General features: G+C 50.3%; 2 protein-coding genes across 3 annotated transcripts in view; one reads left to right on the plus strand and one right to left on the minus strand.

The window, feature by feature from the left end:
* MMS19 (MMS19 homolog, cytosolic iron-sulfur assembly component) overlaps positions 1-1462 on the minus strand; it is a 36354-nt gene extending 34892 nt beyond the window's left edge. For both annotated transcript variants that reach the window (XM_061162296.1, XM_061162295.1), the window contains exon 1: positions 1320-1462. In XM_061162296.1, coding sequence (XP_061018279.1) covers positions 1320-1431 — 112 coding nt within the window. In that variant the 5' untranslated portion in view covers positions 1432-1462. The remainder of the gene's footprint in view (positions 1-1319) is intronic.
* Positions 1463-1894: 432 nt separating this feature from the next.
* The window catches only part of UBTD1 (ubiquitin domain containing 1), a 50119-nt gene continuing 25818 nt past the window's right edge, over positions 1895-26195 (plus strand). Inside the window, exon 1 of the mRNA XM_061162309.1 lies at positions 1895-2366. Within this exon, the coding sequence (XP_061018292.1) occupies positions 2297-2366 (70 nt within the window). The 5' untranslated portion in view covers positions 1895-2296. The remainder of the gene's footprint in view (positions 2367-26195) is intronic.

Raw genomic sequence — 26195 nt, forward strand, 5'->3', positions numbered from 1 at the left:
ACAACACTGGGGAAAATGACACTGATAACAGTGCAGTTGTTAATTATAAGCACTGACAACACACTATAGTGCACAGAGCTGTAAGTTTAGCTTTAGAGGAATGACTACATCCGGCAATTCATTTGCTCCTTAATGTTTCCACGTCACCCTGCAAATACCTCTTGCAGTCCTTTTCATACTATTTGCATGATCGCCGCTCCCACTACATTTTAAGTCCCTGGCAGGCACAGATCTAGTGTAAATTGTTTTTATATATAACTTTGCATCATGTTTGAAAAATGTGTTAGATAATTGTGGAAGCATTGAATGAAAGTGGGATACGCTAAGGATCAATGGTTCATGCTTCTGACAAATTCACTTTATTCATTTTTCACACATCCTGAAAGTGATTATGTTCGGTTTTCAAGAGAAATGTATCCTTTACTTCTCCCTAAAACATGCAAAATTTCCAAAAATAAAAGTCATCTGTACTGACAAGATTACTTTGTATTCTATTACTTAAATGTCAGGTCTGAAGGCCTTCTGACACTCAGTAACTACTTAGGTTTTTTTTCTTTTCCTAAAAGAGTAAAGTATCAGAATTCCAAGGAAATCTTTAATTTGTTTTATTCAAATCTTAGATAAGCTGCCAGAACTAAGAGATTCCTAAACTGATCAAACGCGGGAAACAGGAGATCTGGGGAAAAGATAAAAACAAGCACCATTTGCACATTAAAAAGTCACAAAGCAAATTAATCAAGAACTTTAACAAGAAACGGAGGGTAAGCCTTAAGAAGGATACGCAGAACATCTCAAACTCCCCCTAGACAGGTTTCTCTCCTCCTCTCTGCAACTACAGCCAGTCAGAGATCGGGCCGCCCGGCCACTCCCAACATGCCACGCGACTCGAGCTGATGCCGCTGAAGATGCTTCTTCTTACGTCAACTTCATAGAAACAACATGCTTTCGCGGCATGAGCCCCTGGTTCTAAACTGGAGGACCTGGGTCCGAGTCCCAGCTCCTCCACCGGCCTCATCTGAAAGTCTCATGCCCTCGCTGGGCAGCAGTTTCCTCATCTCTGAAACCGTAATGAGTCTCCTAACCCCGGCCGGCGCACACAGTGACAATAAACCGAGACGAGGGGCGTAAGGGCGTTTTAAGGAAGACTAAGCGACTCGCAATTTGTTATGGCTCTCAAGCTTGCGGTGCTCACAACCAGCCCCGGACCAATCTCTCTAAGTCACCGCTGTCCCTTACTCCCTTCCCGCCAGGCGCCTCTGCTGAGGCCGCTCCCTTCTGGATGTCCCAAAGAGGAAGCCGTCCGGCGCCGTCTGCCGTACCTGCAGCCACTTGGTCAGCGGGGCCCTCCTGCTGACCCATGACGAAGTCTTGCACGAGGCCCCACAGGGCGCCCAGAGGCGCCACCGCCTCCAGAGCCGCGGCGGCGGCCATGACGCGAACTGGAGACCGTGGGAGGGGAAGTGGGCGGTGGCACTGGCCGGGGCTCTCAGCGCACGCGCCTCCCCGAGCCAATCGCCTGGCGAAGGCTGAGGGGCGGGGCGCTCCCTGGATCACGTGTCTGCCGGCTCGAGGCCAGGCAGTTCCCGGGAGGGATGGGGACGGTCCCTCCCCAAGGGGCGGGGCCTGGAGTCGGGGCGGTGGCTCAGGGAAGGGAAGGCTGCTGCCGGGCACGCAGCCGGGGGCCATTGAGGGCGAATAATTCCCGGCCCAGCTCCCCGGGAGACGGGCGGCGGGGCGGGCACCTGGCTGGGTGGGGCCGAGGGGGCGGTCCGCACCCTGGGGGAAACCAATGAGAAAACCAGGCCCGGCCCGAGGGGGCGGTGCCGTCGGTCACATGCGCACCTGGGGCGGGCGGCGGCGGCGGCGGCGCGGGCACCGCGAGCCGGCAGCAGGCAGCGGGGCTGGGCTGGGGCGGGGTTAGGCAGGTGAGTGACAGGCTGCGGGGGGCCGGCCCCAGCTGGGAGCCCCGAGCTAGCCGGGAGTAGCTGCGGCGGTGCCCGCCCCCTCTCTCCGCCCCTCCAGCGGAGCTGGTCTTCGGCAGGGCACCGTCGCGGGCCCCCCTGGCCCGGCCACCTGGGACTGTGCTGGGGAGTCGGCCACCTCCCTCTCTCCCCTCGCCCGCAAAGTTTGTGGCGAAGCCGGTGCCGGGGTAGAGCGCGCCCCGGGGGAGATTGGTGAGCGCCCGATGCCTGGCAGCAGGAGCCGTTGACCCGGGACGCCGCCGTCCGGGGCAGGAGCGCGGAGCAGCCGATCAGCCCGCCGCCTCCGGTGCATGGGGCCCGGCTGAAGAGCCAGCATGGGCAACTGCGTGGGGAGACAGCGCCGGGAGAGGCCGACCGCCCCAGGACACCCCCGCAAGCGAGCAGGTAAGACGGGGAAGGGAGCAGGGTCGTCGGCGCCCGGCTAGTTTTCCTCCTTGTTGCGGGAGACCTGGGCTTCCCGAGCGACCTCCCGCAGCTTCTGGCGCCTGGGTTTCCCCAATGGCTCCTCCCGAGCCAGGCGGGACCCCCCCCCCCCCCTTCCCAGCCCCCGTGGCCGGGGAAGCGAGTTGGGGTAACCGCGAGCCCTGACCCGGCTGCGAGCCCAACTCGCTCCAACTGGGAAGCTCCGGGTGGGGGTGGGGGCAGGGGCAGGAAATGTTTGCAGACCGCTGAGGGGCCGACGGAGGGAAGGAGGGCCCCGGGCTGGGGCGCAGCTTGCCTGGCCACGGGGCCGGGGTCGGAAGCCCGCACGTCGGGGCACGGCGCGGGCGGCCAGGCGTCCTCAGAACTCTGAGCGAACGAGACGAGCACAGTCGCTCTTTCCGAAGACTGTGTCATTATCAGGCTGCAGATCATGTCTGCTGGAATCCGACTTGCAAAAGCAGCGCAGGACTCTGGGAAAGAAATCTTTATTTTTCCCGCAGGGCTTTTTAGAGCCTCTGGGCCGTCTGGGAGTCTAGGAAAGGTGGGGTGCGGGGTGGGAATCGCGCTCGGGTTGTTGGGATCCTTCCCAGCCTTGGGGATGGGATCTGCTCGTTGGTGATCCGCGAGGGCCGGCAGCGCCTTCTCACTTTCTGGGTACACTCCTCCTATCCTGGCGCTCCGCCTGGGTAAGAGGTCTGGCGGTCGTTTCCCCGGGTCTTGTACTCACTTCACTTCCTTCTTAGAGAGTGTTGCAAGGACCTTCTGAGAATGATAAAATCGCAGACTTTAATGCTCAAGGAGACCTTCGAAACTTGTCTAGAGTCCAGATAGACCTACCTTCTCTTGTCTATTAAAAGCCCAGATCCAGAGAAGTTGAGCAACTTGTCCTCAGCCACACAGCTAGTTAGTAGTACAGCTGGGATTAGAACGCAGTCTCCTACTCAGTTGCCACATAGCCCTTTATGTAAGAGGAGCCACAGGCAGTTATTAATGAAGTAGAAACTCTAGTTGCTGTTTCCTGTCTCCTTTGACACCACAGGTTTGTGTTGCTTGAGTTTCGGAAACTGGGAATGAAAATGAGGGGAAACAAGGGGAAAGGAGGGAAGGATGTCTGTGTGTTGGACAGGATGACTTGTGCAAGAAGCAACATGTTTTTTTATAGGGAGGACGACATAAAATTTAGCATTGAAATCCACTTGTCTGAGGGCAACACAAGCCATTCTTCTGACGTGGAAAGAGGGTTCTCAAATCCAAGGGCTTTCTTTCATTCATTTATTCAACAAATACTTATTATTTATGTGCTCAGTGTATGTAATTGATTAGTAGGGTGGTTTTTTTTTTTTTTTTTTTTTTTTACTGTTGACAACCCTCTCCCCTTTGAAACTACCCTCCCAGCGAAAACTTTTCCTTCCTTGGCATTTTGGTTTTTCTCTGATTACTCAGGCCCACCATCACCTCCTAGTGTGGGACACCGTGGTTCTGTTTGTTTGTTTGTTTGTTTTTTATGTATTTATTTATTTTGGGCTGTGCTGGGTTCTCCTAGTTGCAGGGAGCAGGAGGCTACTCTTTTGTGATGTGAGGGCTTCCCACTGCAGGGGATTCTCTTGTTGCAGAGCACAGGCTCTAGGGCTCAGGAGCTTCAGTGTTGCAGCTCACGGGCTCTAGAGTGCGGGCTCTGTAATTGTGGTGTACTAGCTTAGTTGCTTTGAGGTAGGTGGAATCTTCCCAGACCAGGGATGGAACCCGTGTCCTCTGCATTGGCAGGCAGATTCTTATCCATTGCACCACCTGGGAAATCCCCATGGTTCAGTTTTACATTTTCTTTTCTTTTTTCCTCTCATCTCCCTCCCAAGGAAATAGACCCACAACTCTTTGTCCATTGGAAAGACACCTACACTCTTATCTTCAGCTATTGCCTCTCCAACCCCAGATTCATGTACTGGACACTGATGTAATTAACTTCAGAGTCAATGCTTCTAAACCAGCTCTGCGTCTCCCCGCCTTCAGCTAGCTTCCCTATGCTCTTCCATTCTTCCAGCTGTCTAAATTTAACTTTGAGGAACCCTCTCTGCTAACTTTCTTTGCCTCCATGACCTGGAGGAGTCATTCTCTGGGACCTGCTAGTTCTTCATTCAGCAGGTCTTACAGACCTGCTCCTTGTTACCTCAAGGCCAGCTCATCTCCCAGGCTGAAGTTAGTTTCCCAACAGAGACAAGTACATCTTCAGTCATTCATCCAATGCCTACACACACTGGTATCCCAGAAGATATCTGTTAAATTCACCTATTCCAAACCTTGTAGTTCTATGTTCAGAAATCTTTCTGCGCCTCCCACTCCTGTAAGAACTTTAACTTCCAAGGTTGTTCAGGTCTGGTTCAGTCCTTCCTTTTATGACACAATTTCTTTCTCTTCCTTGACATTAAGGTCACCTGTGTTTACTCATGCCCTTTCCCCTTTCTTATCAAGAGCCTTTCTTCTCTTCAAGGTCCACCTCCAATCCCTTATCTTTCTAGAAGCACCTTGCCTGACAAATCCCCCAGCCCCCACAGCAGACAGAATTGCTGTTTCTGAGTCGCCTTATGCCACTTACTTAACAGTGATCCACTCCATGTTATTAGACGGTTCTTTGATGTTAGTCTTCTGTCAGCAACCGCACTGCCAGCCTTGAAGACCTTGTATGTGTGTGTGCTTGCCTCTCTTACTGATACTGTCACACACACACACACACACACACACACACACTAGGTACTTAGCACAATGACTTGTACTGAGGAAGCACTCAATTTTTGTTGATTTTAAAAAGCTTACACGAGAATTCCCTGGTGATCCAGTGGTTAGGACTCAGCAGGTTCACTGCTGTGACCCAGGTTCAATCCCTGGGAACTAAGATCCCATGAGCCTCACAGCACAGCCCCCCAAAATTAGATATAAATAAATATAAATAAACAAATAAAAATTTCACCTTAAAGTTTTACTGGGGTATATATCTGCATTAAAAAAGAAAATCTGCAAAAAAAAAAAGAAAGAAAATCTGCTAGTGTATCTTTATTTCACTTTTGTGGGTCCTGCTGTGAACAGCTTTATTCATGAAGTCCAAAGCCAAGCAGAACCCTGGAGGATGACAAATTTGGTACAAGCGAAGGAACCATTCTTAACTTCACAGCGTGTACCTGGTGTTCCTATGACACCTGTAGTTTCCCTGTTGACTAAGACATAATTTTATGTTATAAGACTAATGCCTAAAACTGCCACTGTAACTCTTACCCTTCCTTTATCACTGAAGAAGCCCTCAATAGAGGGCTAAAACCCTACTTCTTGTCCTGGGCCTGCAGCTGGGTAACCCTTGGCCAGTCATCAACCATCTTAGGGTCACACTTGCATTATTTCAGAAAGGGAGGGGACTATACCAGATCATTAGAACTGTTTTTATCATCTCCACAAAGGTAGTGATTCTAAACTGGGAAGTTAATGAGCTGAAATCTTACGCCTGGTTATGTCACTTATTGGCTGTAGTTCTGTCTTCCTGGTCACTTGGTGGGTGAAGCAGAGACACGATGCCCACTGGTCAGGGAGTCTTGCTTTAGCTCGAAGGATTAGGCAGTACTGTCATCTCATCAAGATTTGTGGTTGTCACTTTTTTTTTTTTCACCTGTTACTTGTAATAGGTTCCCAGTAGGTCTGTGTTCTCGCCTTCAGGTGCTGAGTGGTCTTTTCAAACTTCGGAGAATACATGAAGGAGGGGAATGACTCCTCTGGGGGGCTCTCACTGACCTGTGCTTGTGCCCTGGATAGATGCAATCTCTCTGCCCGTGAGTGGGTGAGGCCGTCCCTCCCCTGCCCATCCCGGGGAGAAGTAGATGTGGTAGAACAGGCAGGTCTCTCGCCCAGCTCCACCCTTTGAGAATGTGGCAAGGCTGAAACCCAGATATCTGTGATGTGCCAAGCATATCCACTTACATTCTGGAATCTCAAGCTCGGGGTGAACAGACCCAAGGCCCTGTTTTGGGCTGGCTGGGCTTGGCGCTGTGGTTGCAAGAGAGTGTACTTCTCGTTGTGTGGGCTGCTGTGACTATTCTTAAGGGAGTAATTGGGCAACTTCTCCATTTGCTCAGTAAATATTTACCGAGTGCCAGGTACCTTGCTGGGTGTGAACTGACGTGGTCCTTGGCCTCATGGAGCTTATAGTTTGGGGTGGGGGTGGGGGGGCAGACAGTAAACAATCTCACCATACATGGAAATGCTGTATGATAATACATACAATTATGTATTATTATATATGCTGGTGACTCCCACATATATCATTTCAACCCATTTGGTCCAACTCCAACCATGTATATTCTGCTGCCTACTCAACACATCTAATGTCTAAAAGTCTTCTCAAGTTTAATGTGTCCAAAACAGAATGAACCCTCCTATCCTCACCGCCACCACCCCCACCCCCCACCGCCTACATTCTCCCAATCTTTACCATCTCAGCTGATGGTGATTTCATCCTTTCAATTGCTCAGGTCCCCCCCAAAATTCTATCATCATCCCTGGCTCCTCCCTTTCTCTCAATCCCACATCCATTTAATCAATAAATCCTGTTGACTTTGCCTTAAATATATCCAGCACTTGACTCTCACCATCATTACTACTTTCATCCTGGTCTAAGCTACCCATCGGCATTTTAACTGACCTTCCTGCTTCCTCCCTTGTCTCCCGACAGACTATTTTCATCACAGCAGCCAGAGAGATGCTGCAAACTGTAAGTCAGATTCTGTTACTCCTTTGTTCCCCATCTCATTCTGAGTCCTTGTGTTGGCCTACAAGGCATGAGAGGATGGTCACCACCTTGCCTTCCCTCAGCCTTCTCTGGCTGTTCATTCCTGTGCCACCCTCTGATAGCTAAATGGGTTTCCCCCTCTCCTCCTCCAAGACTCGCCACTTCTCATCAGTCACGCCCTCCCAGGCCATCCTTTTTAAAATTGATCCCCTTCCCTCCACTGCCTGCTCTCAGCATTATCTACCACCTTTTCCCTATTTTATTTTTCTCCCTGTCACTTCCCACCACCTGACATTGGCTATCTCCCCTACTCTGTGCGATCTGAGATTCTTATTTGTTTGTTCTATGGCACCTAGATCCATGCCTGTCATGGAGTAGGTACCTAATAAATATTTATTGAATGAAGTTAGTGTGTAGAACAGAGTTGTAAGGTCTGTGGAAGAGCATGAGGAAGCAGTCCTGATTGCTCTCATCTTAGTTGGGTGTTAGGTGGGTGGGTGTATTCTAATGAACAGATTTAACTGCAACCTCAAAGTGGTGTTCTGTTCCTGGGACTGGCTTTTGTCTCAGCCCAGGCCTGGAGAAGCTCTCAGATACCTAGGATATAATTCCCCACTGTTTGGGGGCCTTTTGGAAGGAGATACTGGGGCTGAAGGAGGAGGACAGGATGAAGCCTCTTAGCAGGGTCCCAGCCAAGCAGTACCACTTTCTGTAGGCGTGGGCTGTTTTCCCAGGCACACATGTTTTTTGTGGCCATTAACTCAGGGGTGGACATGGGGAGGTCGGATAGAGTGTGAGGCCGGAGAGTGGGTGAAGTGGATTCCAGGCCTCTCTACACATTGAATTGACTTGCTGGGGAATTTTTAGAATCATAGAATTTTAGAGCTGAAAAGGAACTTAAAGATTTCTTTAACCTCTTTTCTTTTCCCCAGCTATTAAAAAGAGAATAAAGGTATGTCTACTCCCTGCCAAGTTCACAGAAATATGGTGCAACCTATATAAAAACTGCATGGGCTCCTTTAAGTTTTCAGTATGCTAAGGTCAAGAAATTGTGGACAGGGGACTTCCCTGGCCATCTGGTGACTCTGAGCTTCCACTGCAGGTGGCGTGGGTTTGATCCCTGATCAGGAAACTAAGATGCCACATGCTAAGCATGGCATGGCTGGAAAAAAAAGAAGAAATTGTGGGCAAAGTTAAGTTTATAAGGGAAGTGGTCAAGGTCAAGTGCATTCAAAGGGAGGGGCTATAGTGTCTTTGCCACTTTCTTGAATGGTGCTCTTGGGCAAGTCATTTGTTTTTTGCTCAGTTGATCATCTCTTAAAAAAAAAAAAAGATGATATTTCCAGTTTATTTCAGAGATGTTGTGGGGCTAAAACAATCAAACATTGTTTTTAAAATTACTTTCATGGCTAAATGGTCTGCTCAAATGTGAGGTTCTAATCCAGAGTGTCATCTGGCATCCAAGGGAAATGAGGTCTTAGTTCTCTGCTCCTTCCTAGCTGTGTGTGCTGCTTTGGACAGGCCTCTTGATCTCTTTGAGCCTCAGTTTCCTCATTTGTACAGTGGGATGACTGCTGCCCTGTTCAGCTCCCAGAGACATTGTAAGAATCAAGTGAGATCCTGTATGAAAAGAGACTTTGTGAACTTATGAAGTTCATATTATTCAAAGCTATAGGATTTTTACACACAAAAACCATAGCCAGTGATTTTCCCCAGATCATTGAAGCTTACTCTTTTTTAAAGAGCAAAACTATAAAAGAAATGTTTAAAAACTATTTTTGGATGGGAATCTTTCTGAAATGGATGATACCCTTCCAAGCAAAGTATGCCGAGCATGAATAACCTCCTCTTTGCAACTCAGGGGTGTTGAGTTCATACCTGTATGTACAAAGCACCTGCTTGGTGGAGGGGAGGGACCACAAAAGCCTCTTTCTCTGAAAAGCCTTTATCTCTGAAAGAAGATAGGGGTGAACTGGTGGTGGGTGGAAGGTAGATTGACAAGGGAGAGCCCCTTACACAGTGGTCTGCCTCAAGGGCCCAAGCACTGTTGGTGTGGGGAGGCTCTGGAATCCTGTTCTGGGCTCTGAAAGAGAAGAGTGAGTCCTGTCAGATCAGTTCCTGTGTTCATGACAGTGCAAGGCCCCCAGGTTTCTGAGATGGTAGGGCCATGGGCCCCAAACGATATGGTGGTTCCTGACTGCTGTGCTTTTGGGGTTCGTATTTCCACCCAAAACTGTTGCTCTGTCCTCTCCCTGGTAATCAGTGTCACTTCTCCTCCACCCCGCCCACAGTAAAATAGATTGTGGTTAAATATACGCAACATAAAATATCCCATTGTAACAACTTTTAAGTGTACAGTTCTGTAGCATTAAGTACTTGGCATTATGGTACAGCCTTCACCACCATCCATCTTCACAACTTTTTCATCTTCCCCAGCTGAAAATCTGTACCCATTAAACACAGACTCACCATTCACCTCTTCCCCAGCCCCTGGCAATCACCATGCTACTTTCTGTCTCTGTGAATTTCACGTCTCTGGGTACCACTTTGGAGGGGACTCGTTCACTGTTAGTCCTTCTGTGTCAGCTTTATCCACCTTGTACTTCCACTGCTTTTTAGGGCTGAACTCCACTGTATGTCTGTGCCGCATTTTGTTTATCCACTGTCTGCTGGTGGACACTTGGGCTGTTTCTACCTTTTGACTATTGGGAATAATGCTCCTGTGAACATGGGTGTACAAGTATCTGTTCGATACTATCAGTTTTCTTGTGTATGTATCTAGAAGTGGAATTGTGGATTATATGTTAATTCCATTTTTAGTTTTTTGAGGAACTGCTGTCCTGTTTTGCTGAGCCACTGCATCATTTTATATTTTCACCAGTAGTGCACAAAGATGGCAAGTTCTCCACATCCTCACCAATACTTGTTATTTTCCGTCTTTTTAATAGTAACCATCCCAGTGGGTGTGCAGTGGCATCTCAGCGTAGTAGTCACTTCTTGAGATAGCATCTCCCAGGCTCAGATAGCAGCCCCTCTGACTTCCTGGGGAAACAGAGGGCAGAGCTGGTTAGAACTGTACGTAGAGAGAGAGTTAGTTTGTTAGTGTCAGTCACTCAGTTGTGTCCAACTCTTTGCAACCCCACAGACTTTAGCCCACCAGGCTTCTTTGTCTATGGAATTATCCAGAATACTGGAGTGGGTTGCCTTTCCCTTCTCGGGGGAAATCTTCCCAACGCAGGGATTGAACCCAGCAGATTCTTTACCATCTGAGCCATCTGGGAAGCCCCAGAGTAGACGGGCTCAAAGAGAAGCCTGAGGGCCCCTCCAGAGAGGGAAGTCCAGGAGCTTGGGTGGGTAGATTTTGTGACATCTTTTCTGGTCACTCAGAATGTTGCTTGCTTCTGGGTTTCTAGTAATGTGGTCAGTGGCTAGGATAGGTGGATAGTGGCTTCCAGTTACGCAAAGCAGTTCTGGGTTGTTAAAATTCATGTGGCTCCCAAAGAAGGTCGATGCTGTCTTCCTCATGGAGTGTTCCCTTTTGCACAGAGATGTAGGGCTGTGGTTCAGATAGGAGCACTTGGGATGGGTAAAAGGCAGAGGGTCTTATAGAGACGTGGCATCCTGGTGTGTTTGTCAGCTGCTCCCGGCCACGTGCTTTTCCCTAAGCTGTTGGGGGCAAGGTCTCCCTGCTTTCTGAGCCCACAGGAATGGGGAACTCAACTCAGTGTGCCCCCACACCTTTGACCAGCCACAGCCCCTCAACTTGTGGCCTTTGTTGCCCTCGGAAAGGGGAACGTGTCAGGAAAAGGTCTGGGGCACCTTCTTCAGGGCATGGGGTGGAGACAGGGGGGTGGGGATGGCGCCTCATTGGTACCTGTTTCCTCTGGGTGGCTGGCACTAGAGCTGAAGCCTAGGCAGCCAGCCTGTTACCAGGCAGCCTGGATCTTAGAGGTGAGCCTGTGGACTTGAAATTCTGTTGTTTTTAAGGACTTGGAGAGGGGCAGTTACCAACAGCTCACCTTTGTTGGGTGTGTGCCATGTGCTAGGAGCATCATGTGCAGTGTGTTGGTTAATCCTCACAACCCTCCTATGCTGCTGCTGCTAAATCGCTTCAGTCATGTCCGACTCTGTGTGACCCCATAGACGAAAGCCCATCAGGCTCCCCCGTCCCCAGGATTCTCCAGGCAAGAACACTGAAGTGGGCCGCCATTTCCTTCTCCAATGCATGAAAGTGAAAAGTGAAAGGGAAGTCACTTAGTCGTGTCCCACTGCTAGCGACCCCATGGACTTCAGCCTACAAGGCTCCTCCATCTATGGGATCCTCCAGGCAAGAGTACTGGAGTGGGTTGCCACTTCCTTCTCTACAACCCTCCTATGGGTGGATACTATTATCACCTTTTTACAGAGGAAGAAATTGAGGCTTAGAAAGGTAATGTCCCCTCCCTAAGGCCATTTGACTTGTAAACAGCAGGGCCTGATTTCAGAGCCTGAGCTTCAGCCCCTATATAGTTCAAGATTGGGAGGAAGGGAACAAGATTTTGTTTTGTTTTGTTTTGTTTTGTAAATAAGAGCTTCTTATTGAGCACCTCCAGGCACCCTGCTTACCAGGGTCAATCAGTCATGCATTTGATTCTTCTCTTTTTGCCTATGGGAACATTCCTACCCAACATAAAGGAAAGCCGCCACAGTCTGGAATGTAAGTTGATTTCTAGTGGTCATGAGGCTGAGCAGACACAGAACTGGAACTCAGTTTAAGTACTTCGACTTGAAAATTTCAGTGCTCTGAGCTCACTTCATGTGCTGCCACTCTCCACCCCACCCTGCCTCCCCTCCCCAGGACTTGAATCTGGGAGGTGACTTTGAAGTCTGCAGAGCTCCAAGGACTGTGGTCACTCTGCTCCCTCCCCATGACTTTTGCCTCCTCCTTTCATTTCCCAGCCCCTAGACTACATCTAGGGGTCCCATGCATCCATCGATCTAGTACTTGGCACACAGTAGGTGCCCAGTAAATGTGCACTGAATGTTTTTTGACGGTGGAAGCAGAACCTCAGCCTTTGTAGTGTTCCTGGAGAAAAACATTAGCAGAATGCAAACAGCATTGTTTCCTCCCTCTCCTCCCAGAAGGAACCTCTACTTCCCAGCACCCAGATGCCAGGGACTTGAAGAATAGAGTGCCCCTGCTCTGCAGGCTCTGAATTATCCCCAAATTCCCAAGGGAAAAGAGGCAGTGGAGAGTCACTTTAGCAAAGTACTTGCTGGATCAGGTGTTACTCTTTGTAATTAACAAGACTAATGATCCCTTGCTATGTTCAGCAGTTTGCTGTTTTCAAAGTGCTTTCTCAAATATTATGATTTGATCCTCACAATCATTCTGTTAGGTAGTCAGAGCAGGAATCATTTTTCCAGTTTTATGGATGAGGATACGGAGACTTAGGATGTTAAGAACCGTCCAAGGTTGTTGACAAATAAGTGGCAGAGAGGCAGAAGCCATGGGAGGTAGTGGTTCCTCTGCTTTCTCACTGTGGTGAGGAAGCCTGAGATCAGAGCCTCGTTTTTTGCATCTGTAAAATGGGAACAAGAGTAGACTGCTTAGGTAGTCAGGGATTAAAGGTGATGATGTGTATGAAGTGATCACCACTGTGTTTATGTATAGCAGATGCTTAGCCAATGATGGCAGTGGGTCATTAATGACAGTAACCAAGGCCAAGTTCATTGTTCCTTTGGGGGCTTGTATTCTGCTGACTCTTGTTCAGCTCAGAGTGTTGGGAAGAGCAGAGTGTAGTCTCCTCTACCCCAACATGGGAAGTCTGATTCTGGTGCACCCTCTGGCCCTTCCTCTGCACTCAGAGTACATAGCAAGTGCTGACCATGAATTTCTTTTCTTTTTTTAAATATCTGTTTATTTGGTTGTGCTGGGTCTTAGTTGCAGCATGTGGATCCAGTTCCCTGACCAAGAATTGAACCCCAGTCCCCTGCATTGGGAATGTGGAGTCTTAGCCCCTGGACCACCAAGGAAGTCCCCATGAATTTCTTTTGATTTGTAAAATATGAGATCTGTCAAAGAGGGCATTGATGAGATGGAGCTTTTCTTTTGATAACAGGTAATTATGACAGTTGTGACAAATATTTTATTCTTTTAGTATCCATTTGCATTCTATTATCCTAGCTCCTCCAGCTCATTAGCTGTGTAACCTGGGCAAGTTGTTTTGGATTTAGGAGCCTCACCTTTCTCATCTGTCAAATGGAGATAACAGTACCTATTCCACAGGGCTGTCATGAGGATCAAATGAGTTAAAACACATAAAACCCTCAGAGTGGTAGCTGGGACATGTTAAAATATTCAGTTAATGGTAGTTGTTATTTTTTATTACTATCACCATGCTTGGCACTGTATTTAAGCCAGCTGTCCCCAGCCGCCTTCTCCCTCCACCAGTTGAGATATATGGCCAGTGAAGTTCATATACAAAACCTACCTTCTGCTGTGTACCCTGCCTATTTACCATTCTTATATCTCCACTTACTCATTCAGGAAAGCAAAATTGGAAGCAAGTTGCACAAGAGTAATTATTATAGAGGCAACCTTGAATCTAGCTTCATCTTTAAAAAATGTGAAGCATTCACAAAAACTGGAGGACTTCAACTCTTGTAAGTTACAGATCTCTTGCAGCGTCCAACATACTCTTGCTGATTCCAGCAACAACCAGTGGCTACTTTTCTGGCCTCTCTGGAACAGATACAAACTTGTTGCCTGGTGGGTCAAGGCTCAGGAGTGCGCTCAGGTGCTGTGACCCAGCTGCAGCTTGGCAGAACCTGTCTGGGTCCACTGGGGCTTACTTCCTGGAGCCTGGCACCTCCTCCATGAATTTCCAAGAAAGTGGTGATAAGCATCCACAGCAGGCCCACTTTTCCACATTTGATACACAACCCCCTGCAACTGGCTTCAAAAGCAGCTGTTTTAGAGTTATTGTATCCTGCTATTTATCGGGCACCAACTGCATGGCAGGCACTTCACTAGGTGCTTCTCACACATCTCCAATCCTCTGGTAATTCGCTGTGAGTGACACTGTCCTCGTATTAGGGGAGTGGCTCCATGATATTAACTGTCATGCCCAGGGTCACATGGTGAAACATGAAAGGTTTCAGATGCCAGACTTCTGTTTTCAGTGTTCAGCCCTGCCTTCCTTCCATGCGACACCTGCCTCACCGTCAGTTTCAGCTGAGGGCTCACGAGGCCCTAAACAGGTATAGCTGGTTTACTGACGTCACTGCCACCCATGACTCTCAAATCGTCCACTTCTGTGTATCCTGAGTATGCCAGAAAGAGCACTTTGCAGCAGCCTTCATGGGTTTTCCCCTCCTTCCACCTCTCCCTGTCCCCCATACCCCCAGTATCTGCCTCCCTACCATGGGATATGGTGCATGGCATTGGTTTTTTCACTTAGCTACTGTGCTCTCTTCCCCGCAAATAGACTGTTGCATGGCTTGAGCGCTTCCTTTCATGAGTGCTCACAGCAGCTCCAGGAATCATCCCTCCCCAGAATCAGTCCCCTGTACGTGCTAATCTCCATGTGTGTTAGCACCCTACTATGGGTTTGACCTCACTGTCTTCAGTTTCCCCATCAGCCCCAGGAGGTGGCCATAATTACCTCCATTTTACAGATGAGGAGGCTGAGGCTCAGGCAGGTTAAGACCCTTTCCACGAAAGTGCTGCACCTTCTATTTGAAGCCTAGCAGTTGTACCCTGGGGACCCGTATCTTAACTGCTATGGGAAACTGCCTCTAAAGAGCCACCCCATCTGCCTTGTCCATGGTGTTTGCACAGGAAGCAGTGCAAAGAGTTCCTTTCTTCTAGTTCACAGTGTGATGGGCTGAATAATATCGAGCTCCTGTGATCTGTTTTTATTTATTCCAAGCCCATTTCCACGGGCATACCTGGGCGGGCAGCTTCATGCCACGCACACCAAGGAGGCAGGGCGAGCTGAGGGGACAGCCCCTGGGAGCCGATGATGCCCTGCACGGCCGTGTTTACACCCCAGGTTGACTTCTCTGCTTGCTTTTTGCCCTTCTTCCTTCTGGCCTCTCATATCAAGTTCTTAGAGCCCAGAGGTCACCTGGCCCTGGCCCCGTGTGATATTCCTGTTTGTGGCCCAGTGCTAGGCTGGCGGACATGGAGAAGGGAGGCCTCATTTCACTGGAAACCTGCTGCTGTTATGGCTTTTTATAAGGCCCCAAATTATTTTTGGGAAACATCCACATGCTGTATGCACTGTTATTTGGTCCTGTTCCCTGAGGAACAGAATGGGGTAGTCTTCAGAGTCCACAGGCAGAAGGAAAGCCGCATTGGACCCTTTAATCTGCAGCCCATCCCTCCTCTCTGAAGCCTAGCTTTGACATATGTCCCACGGAAGATCCAAGGCCTGCATGTCTGATCCACTGTTGGCCCCCAGGCATGTTTTCCTGAAGCCCCGGGCAGAGCTGCTCAGTCTGCTGCTTTGACAGCACCACTCCTTGGGCGTTCAGGGGCCGAGGCCCAGGGGAAATATTCAAGGAAAGACTTCAGCCTGCGAACCCTGTTCCCCTGGTGTCTGGCTCACCACCTGATGCTGGTTTGGATATGGACTGATGGGGGCCCCTTTTGTAGTCTGGGGCCTCTGTTTTAGAGGTGAAATGATCCAAAAACTGTGGGGTGGCCAGGCTTGCTCAGAATCCACCCTTACCCTTTAGAAGAGAATTGGCATTACTAGGGAATTCAGCTGGAAGAACTGGTTCAGAAAGGTCAAGCCACTGATCTGTGGCCTGTCCTGCCACAGTCAGAAGTGGTGGAGCTAGTACCTGACCCAGGCAACCTGACTCTATTTCCTATGTCTTTTCTGTACGTGTGTGCTCAGTCATGTCTGACTGTCTCTAAACCCATTCTGTACATCCTGCCTCGTTCCTGGGTACACATGTTATATATGTATGTCTCATCGTCCATAATGGCTTACAATCTGGGGAATGGAGCAAAGACAAATAGAGGTGTGATACAATTTCAGGCAAGATAATGCGTAAGCAAGTGCTAAATCATGCAGTGTAGACAAGCAGAGACAAAGGCAATATGTAGACATTTTAGAAAGAGTTGAGGTTGGATAGGGCAGATATTAAGGGCAAATGAGGAGAGATTACTGAAGGGTTAGTGATCTGAGTAAGGGGGTTCAGGTTAGAGAGAAGCAAGCAATGCAGTTTTCTTTATTGTAAAAGTAGGATGTGGTTAGGTATTAAATGTGGACAATATCAGAAAATCCAAAGAAGAAAATCTCCTTCATATTCCCACCACCCAGAGAGTCCCTATTCCTGTTTGGTGTTTATTTTTCTAGCCTTTCTTTTTTGTTTTTCAGGCGATAGGATCAAATCGGCTGTGTACACCAAGGTCGGGGAAGGTCTCGGATAGTAGATGGGGAGTTTAGGTCAGAGAGAACCTCTGTTGGTTCCTTCCACAGGGGTGCAGTGAATGAAGTGGTTCTGGAAGAGGCACCCAACACCTGTGAGCGGATGGGACCAGAGCCTGGGGTGAAGCAGGGGCTCCTCCACCCCGGCCCTGGGTCTCAAATTTCATCACCCACTGCACAAGAGTCACAGGTTTACTCCTCACTGCTACCACCCAGGGGGTCAAAGGAAAGAATTTGTCTCTAGTTGTGTCAACAGCTTGCTCCCACCCCCGCATCCCACAGACTCTCTTTCCTATTTACTATCCAGTGTCTCCGGCAGAGTTCTCCTCCCCTGGAGTTGGGGACACACGGCCGATTTTGCCACACCACAAAGCTTTGCTGCTGCCTGAGGTCATTTCAGGGGAGAAACTAAATATAGCGGAGGACTAGCATCAGGACAACTCCATATTGTTCAGGCCGTTTGGCATTGCCCTTCCGCCGACAGACAGGGTCACCTGGGACTCAGCGCCCATCTACTGGACTCTGCCTTGTGTCTTCAATTCTCTCTGTGTTCCCCAGCCGCTGCTCACTCACACAGGACTGGGGTTCGGGCTCCGCCCAGGCCCAAGAGAACCTTTAAAGGAGTTGCCTAGGGGAAGGGGCAGCAGGGAGAGTCTGGACCCGGGGTTCTCTGCCAGCTCAGCCACTTGGCACCTCTGTGGTCTTATGCCTTTGAGTCTCTGGCTCTTCATCTGAATGATAGAGGAGTTGATCTGAAACAGGAGTTCTGCATTGTTGCGTTAAGCCCCTGGAATCCTTTCAGATGCACGCTCACAAGGTAGCCTGATGCGTACAACCAAGTGGGCAGTGCACTGTAGAGGCTGGGGAGACTGGAGCCCCAAGAGGCTCCATCGGAGTCTCAGGGTCCTGTAGGTGCAGTTTGAAAACCACTAGGTGAAGTGACCTGTGAGGTTTCTTCCAGCCTTAGGATTCGTGGGTCTGTCCTTAACGATGGCCTGTGGCATAAATGACCCATCAGTAGGGGTGGAAACTTTGTGACCTCTTAGAGTCCTTGATGGTCATCTTCGCAGGGGCAGGAATGGCACAGGGACAGAAATCTCGGGGAAGAGGTTTCTGTAGTGGGGGCCACCCCCCGGGGGAACACAGTTTGCAGATCAGTTGGATGTGCTGGCCCACACTCTCACAGGCTGTTTTTCTCTGGCCTGCTCCTGCTTGCCTTTCCTTTGAATGCTGGTTTGTCCCAAAGATGAGATGAAAGTGAGGATATAATGCACTTCAGGCAAGGAAAATGCATTTAACTCAAGTTGCTTGGGGCTGAGTTACATATTTGATATGTGGAGTATTTGTAGAGCGTGGTGGCGCCTCTGGCAGAAATCAGAAAGCCAGGATCTAGGGCCAATTTTCTTCATTGAGCAAGTTTGTTTGTCAAGCACCTGCTTTGTATTCCTGGAAAAGCTTAGGGGAGATCCCGGCTTTATTAGCACCCCTCGATTTCGAGTAACAGAAACCAGCTGAATCTAACTTCAGCACAAGAGGTGATTAATTACAGGGTCTCAGGGGTGTGCAGGAGCCCACAGCACAGTTGCAGCCTGGCCTTCAGCAGAGATTGGAAAAACCTTGTTAGATTCTCCCTCCTCCTCTCAACTCTGCTGTCCCTTGGGCCTCCTCCTCACCTCTGCAGCCAGGCTTTCTCCTTCCTCAGCCCACATGGCCACAAATGTTCCTACTACAGCTCCAGACACACTCAGAGGGGCTCAGCTTGCTCAGCCTCATTCCAGACTCGCAGGGAAGCGGGCCTGATTGGCCCAACTTGGTCCACTCGGCTCCAGCCAGGAGGTGGGCTCACATACAACAAAACCCAACTAGTGGGGCCACTTCGGACTCTGTGCCTATTGGAGGCAGCTCTGGTACAGGGGCAATGGTGAGCCACACAGACAACTCCCAAGCCCTTAGCCAGGAGCTCCAGCCCAGGGCGGGAACAGGTGTACATGGAACACGCCACACAGGGAGACAAGAAAAGAAGTGACCCTTGGCAGGGGATGTTGTACACGGCTCCTCCAGTTGGGGCTGTCTGATGGAGGTAACAGGGCTCCCAGGCTGGTGTCAGTGGTGGTCCCTGCAGAGCTGGGGTCCCTCCTTGTCAACTTAGGGGCAAAGGGTTTGTTGGCAGGATTACAGCGAGTCAGCTGGCCTCATGGGAGCCGGGCCCGGAGAGTAGTCAGGAATGGAGGCGGCTGGTGACCTCTCGACTTGCGTCTGAACATCTGCTCCTGGCTCCCTCCCTATAAACAGCTTTCTCCTCTTGTTGGCTTGTTCCACAACTGAGCACACCAGTGCCAAGTTCTGGCAGCCAGTTCTCTGGGTGCAGGGATCACCCAGGTACAGGCAGCAGAAGCTGGGAGGCCTGATTCTCCAGGCCGTGTGGCTGCGTCTTTCAGGACTTTGGGCAGGGCAGGTGCTAAGAAAGGGTCTCTTCATCTCTCCTGCAGTCAGGGGAGTGCTTGTGGACACAGATGAGGGGAGCCCTGAAGATGGAAGAGAGTAGAGGGCTCGGGAAGGGGGACCAGCCTGAGCTGAAGCAAGGGTGCAGGGAGGGGCTGGAGGCCGGTGTGTGCTTCAAGGAGAGGGCAGTAGGAGGCAAGGCCTGAAAGGCACCTTGCAAGCCAATCTGTGGACCAAGGGTGTGGAGGTGATGGGGAGCCCCTGGGAGCATGTGGCCAGGCGGATGCCAGGGACTTGAAAGGGTACTCTGGACTCAAAGGCTGAGAAGGAGAGCTGGGGCAAGGCCAAAGACAGAGAGGCTGGATAGGGGTAGGAGGGGAAAGGTCAGCCCTGATGTCTTGGGAGTGGAAGCCCCTTTGAAGAAGGAATCCACAACCTGGGTGACAGGTTGACCAAAAGAGAATGAGGGCCAGAGGTGTGGCCCTCACTGGGGAAGCTCGTCAAAGGAGAGAGACCATCAGCCTTGCAGGGCAGAGGGCTGCTGTAGCGCTTGTTGTTTTAAGTTGGGAGAACTGAGTCAACGCGGAAAGGGAAGTAAGTCCCAGGCTAAAGAAAGGAGACTTCTGGAGATTGGGTCCTGGGCCCACCAGCTCTGCTTCTCAGAAACTGTGATCTTACCCGAGACACTCAGCTTCCTCATCTTCAAAATGGGAACAGTATCTGCCCAGTCCCCTGCTAGCCATGTGGGGAGGGTCAAAGGTCATCATACAGGACAATGCTTCATCACGGGAGAAGCTTGTGCAGCTGCAGGCAGCCTTGTTACCGTGGCTGCTGGTTTGCCTTCCTGCATGCTGACCCCTCTGCCGGATCAGGGAGCCTTCCTTCCCGAGGCCACCCGTGACTCCCAGCTGACCTCGCTGCTGACGCCCTATCACCTGGGGTCACGTTGAGATAAGCACCCTTCTGGAACCTGAACCTGGGGGTACCCAGAGGGCCAAATAGGGTGAAAGATTAGTCCCCCCTCATTGACATCCAGCGTTCCCCTCATGGGTGCTGGGTATGTGGAGCCCAGTGGGCAGGGCTGAGACTGAGCTAGTCCTTCAGGAGAAGGTGAAGAGGCATTTGAGGGAGGACCAGATGTGCGCTGGCTTACCCATCTGCATTTCAGAGTGGAGCTGGAAGGTGTTTTTTTTCCCCTATGTGGGCCTCCTTGGCCTGTTCCCCACAGAGAAAACTATGGAGCACTTGTGTCAAAGTTCCCAGGAAAGGGGGAAATGATGAAACCCACATCCTGTTTTGCCACCGGCCTCGGGAAGGGGACCCAGGTGGGGATGGTAGATGGTGGCAGAGACAGGAGTTCTGGTGGAACTCTGGGGCCTGCAGAGTTTGGGGAGCAGAGACTTGAGGAGGGGACACAGGGTGAGGGAGAGCCGAATGTGTGTCCCTGCTTCCCATCCTGTCCCCGCCTGGCTCCATGTCGCAGCCTCCAGCAGCCTGGGAGCCTACTCCGTCCTCTCTGCCGCCCCTTCCTCAGGATGTGGCCTGGCTTTCCCTGGCTGCCCACATTCTGTGCCTCCTGGCTTCCTGCCGGTTCACCTGCAGCTTCCTGTCTCTGGGAGGACCGGCTTCCTGTGACCACCTGGCTTTGGTTTGGGTCTTCCCCGGTGCTTTCTCTTCTTACCCCTTCAGCCCCTTCAGCCGTTTCTATCTGTTTCCCTCCCAGGGAGCCTCTGCTCCCTGCTGCCAACTCCTTTCCAAGCCCGGGCCCCTAGGAGTATTACTTTTCCTCAATCGCAGCAGCTGTGCATTTTGCTGGCTTCCCCAGCTGTTCTTGTCCTTGACCACAGAGGTCATGTAATCTGTTACAATAAATAGAAAATGAGAATGAGAGGGTTGCCTGGTGCCTCTGGGCAGCCCTTCCTGCTGCCTGCAATCCTACCGGGAAAACAGTAATAGTAACAAAAATAATAAGGGTAATGCTGATATTAATCCTTTGCATTTTCACTTACTGTTTTCCAGATGCTGTGCTAAATATTTTACATGCATTATTTACAGTTAATCTTTATAACAACCCAGAGACATAGGTTTTATTGTCATCCTCTCACTGTTGAGGGGGACTGAGGCTTGAGAGGTTACGTAAATTGTCTGACATTACCTGTGAGTCAGTGGCAGAATGAGACTGGAACTCATGTGGGTCTGACTCCCACAGCCATCTCCTAACTGCGGTGATGTATCTGCCTCCCCCGGAGGAAGAAAAGTTGCCACAGGGCCAACATCCCCTCAGCCCACAAAAACTTCAAGTTCACATTTCTACCAGTTGCCCGTTGGAACTAATAACTGCCCAGATAAGGAACCCTCATGGTATCCTTCTCAGAGCTGTGCTTTCTTTCTTTTCTTTTCTCTGTACCCCAAACAGAGACCTTCAGATGGCAAGGGGTCATCATATTTCTCTTTGCTGTGTACTCACCCTGTACCAGCTTTCCATTTTACAGATGGGAAAGTGCCTCCTAGTCTTAAGAACTGCGTTTGACGTTATTCTGACAAAGGACCTCCAGAAGTTGAAATCGTAGTCTGATCTCTTCACAGGCGTCTGGTACCCTTCCGACTGAGTCATGTTGCCATTCTGTTCTGAGTGTGCTGGAAATATGCCCCCGAGGTTGCCTCTTCCATACGTTCCGTATAGACTTGGAACACGTCTGCTCTTCGCGGTCAGCCCTCTGTGTCCTTTTCTTATCTGTGACTGTTGAATGTCAATGGGAGAGAGCTGGAACTAAATCTCTGGGGACTGGGACATATAGGAAGTTTGAAAGAGTGTCTTCAGTATCATAATCACATCTTGGGTTTGGGAAAATATGTCATTTCTAAAATATAAACTATCAAAGGTAGCGTTTGGCAAAAAATCTTGCCTGATGTTACAGTAATTCTCAAGTGGGGCATGATACAGTTGTGGGTGGGTGGGTGTGTGTGTGAAGTCTGTATTTATCAAAAGAGGTGTGTGCTTAAAAAGGCTGGGAAACACGGTTTCCCAGTAGGAGACTGTATTATCCTATGGCCCTACAGGTATTTTCTAGAGAGGCCTGTGGATGCCTTACACTGTGTGGGGGCATCTTGCCTGCTTTGTCTCAGCTGGACCAAATTCTCTTGGGGCTCTGGGTGGCCTACCTGATGGCTTTGTCGTGTGCCAAATGAAGGTGATATCTAGGGTAGAGGCCCCATCCTGGAGTTCAAAGCTAATCTGAAGCATATACCTTTGTAAAGCTAAGGTATGCACTGTTTTGTGTGTGCCTGACCCTGGCTTGGTCCTGGGTATGCAACTGAACAAAACAGGTATGGTCCTACCCTCATAGAACCCACGGAGAAGTGGAGAGATAGTTTATACCCAAATCATCCAAATGCATACTACAAAGGAGAGAAGAGGGTGCTGGGAGAGAATCATGGGGTAGGGGAGTGGATTATTTGGGGGTGGAGGGTCAAAATCACTTCCTTGACAGATACCTAAGCTGACACCTGAAGGCTGAGACTGAGGGAGCCATGTTTGTCTCATGTGGCCCCACTCCTGGCCAGGGCTACTCGCTGGCCTGTGAGACACCTTTTGGATGAATGAGAAAAAGATGCCTGTTCTGTCCCTAGCCTTCCTACTAGAGCCCACTGCTGATGCCTGAACATGAGCTAGGTTTCAGCCTCTGCTGGCCCCAGGTCCTGGCCCTTATGTGCTGATACAACCCAAAGTGGGGCGAGGGCGGGGAGGGTTACCCAAGCCAGATAAAAGGAACTGCACAGGTGAAGGCCTTGGACAGCAAAGGGCTTGATGCCTTCCAAGAAGGGGAAGAAGCGTCAGAAGAAGCCAGTCACCACCTCAGCTTCTCTCCCCGCATAAGGAGGTATTTTCCCTTTCAAGGAGGAAGGAGAGAGGCTGTGTCAGGGGCATTGTCCAGAGCTGTGAGGCTGTCCAGCAAGCCCTTGAAGTCTGGCTTCCATGGGGCCGTAGTTAGTGAGTGTCTGCTCTGACCTTCTTCCCACAACAGATGTCCCTTCCACAGGGTCCTAGGCGGAGAGAAGGACCCATAGGAGGGTGTTACAGGGAAGCCAGGACAGAGACCAAAGCCTGGGGCCTGTCCCTGCCAGCTTCCATTCAGCCACCCCAGGCCAAGTACATGCTTTGTGCCAAGTTCTTCGCTAATCATGTCAGTTTGGAATGTCATGAACCTTTGACCATTTTCTTGTCTTCCCTGGGGCACACCACCTTTCAATCCACAAGTAGGGATAATGGACTCAAATGTGAATGATGGCTGGTGCAGGGAGGCTCTGCTGCATGGAGGGCTCTGCTTGCCCTGGGGAAGGTGGCAGGGAGAGCTGGAGGAAGTGGCATTTGAGTCAGTCCCAGGTGCATTAATGCACGTGTGTGCATGCATGTGCGTGCTCAGTTGTGTTTGACTCTTTGCAACCCCGTGGACTGTAGCTCTCCAGTTCCTCTGGCCATTTTCTTCTCCAGGATATCTTCCCCCACCCAGGGATTGAACCCAGGTCTCCTGTGTCTCCTGCATTGGCAGGTGGGATCCTTTACCACTGCTTCACCTGGGAAGCCCTCAGCATTGATGCCATGGACTATTAATTTATGGAGGGGCTAAACTCTAAGCTCTTGGGGGAAGAGATAATATGAAGTACTGAATGTTGACACCTGGTTCATGTAGGTTCTCAGTCTGGCTTAGAGATTCATTTGGAGATTCAGTGTCTCTCCAGGAAGACTGTCCAAATTCAAACCCAGGTTTTCTGTCTCTTTGCCCAAGGCCTGCCATTGTGCCAGCTGCCTAGTGACAGAACAACTAAGGGATATTTGAGGAACTTGAAATCATGCCCTGGGGAACTGGGAGTGCTTAGCAAGAAAACACAAACGCATAAGGAGATCAGGAAGGTGGTCTTCAAATCCTTTAAGAACTGTTGTCAAGTGACATTATTACCTTTTGCTGAGCCCTTCCAATGTGCTGGCTACTGTGCTAGGGGCTTCATATATATAATCTCATTTAATCTTCACAGTAATCCAAAGAGAAGAATCTTAGTATCTGTATTTGATAAGGGAGGGACCTGGGGCTTAGATTAAATGACCCACCCTAGATCATCTCTCTGGGATTTGGGATGGGTCTCTGATTGTGCATAGTTCTGATTCTGCATAGATTTTAACCACCACACAGTGCTGCCTAGAGATTCTGTCATGTGGTTTCAGAAACTGGAGCCGGCACTTGTGGGTAGGAGTTCCAGGAAGGTAGTTTTCTGTTCCCCATAAGGTGATTTCTCTTCCTAAAGGAGAACAGCCTGAAATTAGACTGGGCAGCCTTCTGAGAGCCGAGCCTCTATTGCAAAAGACCTCCCAGGATCTCCAGCTCCACTGGGATCTGGTTCCACAAAAGCTGAAGCTCTCCTGCCCTAGCCTGGTAGGGGCTTTTTCTGAGCTGAACAGTGAGGGCCACCTGCAGCCAACATGAGCAGCAGTACCCAGACTTCCTGAGTCCCAGCCTGGACTCTGGGTTCTGGTCTCTCTTCTCCCTGAAGCCTCAGTTACAGGGCTGAGTTCTGGTTTCTTCCAATAAGAGCTGGGCAGGAGCGTGTACCTGACCCCTTTGGAATGGGCCACACAACCACCTGGCCAGGTCTCTGGACCCTGGCACTTGTTTAGGCTGCAGGGAAGGGCAGATTGGTCAGGCACATGTGTTCCGGGCTCCTTGGGGCTACAGATGTTTACATGGATGCACTGATTGTCCTTTGACTCTAGCTTTGCCTCGCTGACTTCTGGTGGCCATGTGGCTAATCCTAGGATGCAGAAGGGTGTGCTGTGGCTCTCAAGCCCTTGCCACACGTCATCGAGTGAGTTGATATCTCCAGGAGCCCTTTTGTAAACTCCAGGAGGCTGCAGGAACAGGGGCCAACCAGTTGGAATTTCAAGGCACGAATGAGATTGCATTTTCAACTCCAGAGCATTACGGCCAGAAATTAGAGTTGGGAAAGCACTAAAGGTGATATTATCTAGCTACCCACCCAGCAGGGAGTTGCTTCACTCAACACCCCTGCCAGGCAGTTGGCCAGGCTTCCCTTCAACAGGGCCAAAACTTTGGGTGACTCTGAAGTGGGGAAGTCCTTCACATGGGCGCGGCCCTCTGCAGAGAGTGTCCCTGTGCACTGCCTTGCCGCCCCTCACCGTGGCCTTGTTGGGAGTGCTCAGTGAGCTTGGGTGATCCTGGGTGGGCCTCCTTTGTGTCTCCCACCCCCTGATTCTGCACGGGCAAGTCTGCTTCCCTCTGGTGAAGTTTTCCTGTTGCCGCTCCTGGGATGGGAGTCCGGGGTGAGCATTGGTGACCTGTCTTACAACATGGTGAGGATCAAAGATAAGGCATGGGCCTTGCCCAGATGATTCCACACGTGTGACCAGGCCAGAGACACAATCCCTGAGATGCTCAGTCTTGTCCTTTGCCGCTCAGCCACAGTCTGCCTCCTCCCTGATCTCCAGCGTGTTTTATGGGCAAGATTCAGAAAGCCCTTTCCAAACAGCAAGGACAAACCTTTTAGCTTCTTTCTTTCAAGTACACCTGGCTGGATGGACACGTTGGAGCCACGTGGTACCAGGAACAGGACATAGCAGTGGGAGGAGGGATCTGGAGGGGGGCCAGGTGTGATAGCTGAGTGTCTCAGAGAAGAGCTTCTGTGTCAGAGGCTGGGGCCACCCTGGTAACTCCCTCCTGTTTCTCCTTTAGAGGTCTTTTACCCCTCTGCCTCCTTTTTCTTCCTGCTTTTCTTTTTCTCTTCTTGTAAGGCAGCCTTGAGTTGTTCTGCTTTCCAGCTCTTTAGTGTCTTCTTTTCTGTCCACCTGGAAATTCCTGAGCTTAAGATATAGTGTCCTTGACACATCATATTTCTTTATAACTTCTTCCCCTTGAGGGCTCGGCAGCCATACCTGCCACTTCAGAGCAACTCCTGGACCTAGGAGCTTTAATGTTGAGCCTCTACCAAAGAGTCTGGATGCCTGGCTGCCAGCCTACCTGGAGCATTTAATTGCCCTGCAGGTGACATCTTATTCCACAGGGACATTTCACGACAGTGCCATAATTCTGAAGGACAGGGCAAGTGGTTGGAATCTGATGTGTTGTGGCAGGTCAGCAAGAGGACTCA

The sequence above is a fragment of the Dama dama genome, chromosome 15 (genome assembly GCF_033118175.1).
Source record: "Dama dama isolate Ldn47 chromosome 15, ASM3311817v1, whole genome shotgun sequence".
NCBI classification, from domain to species: Eukaryota; Metazoa; Chordata; class Mammalia; order Artiodactyla; family Cervidae; genus Dama; species Dama dama.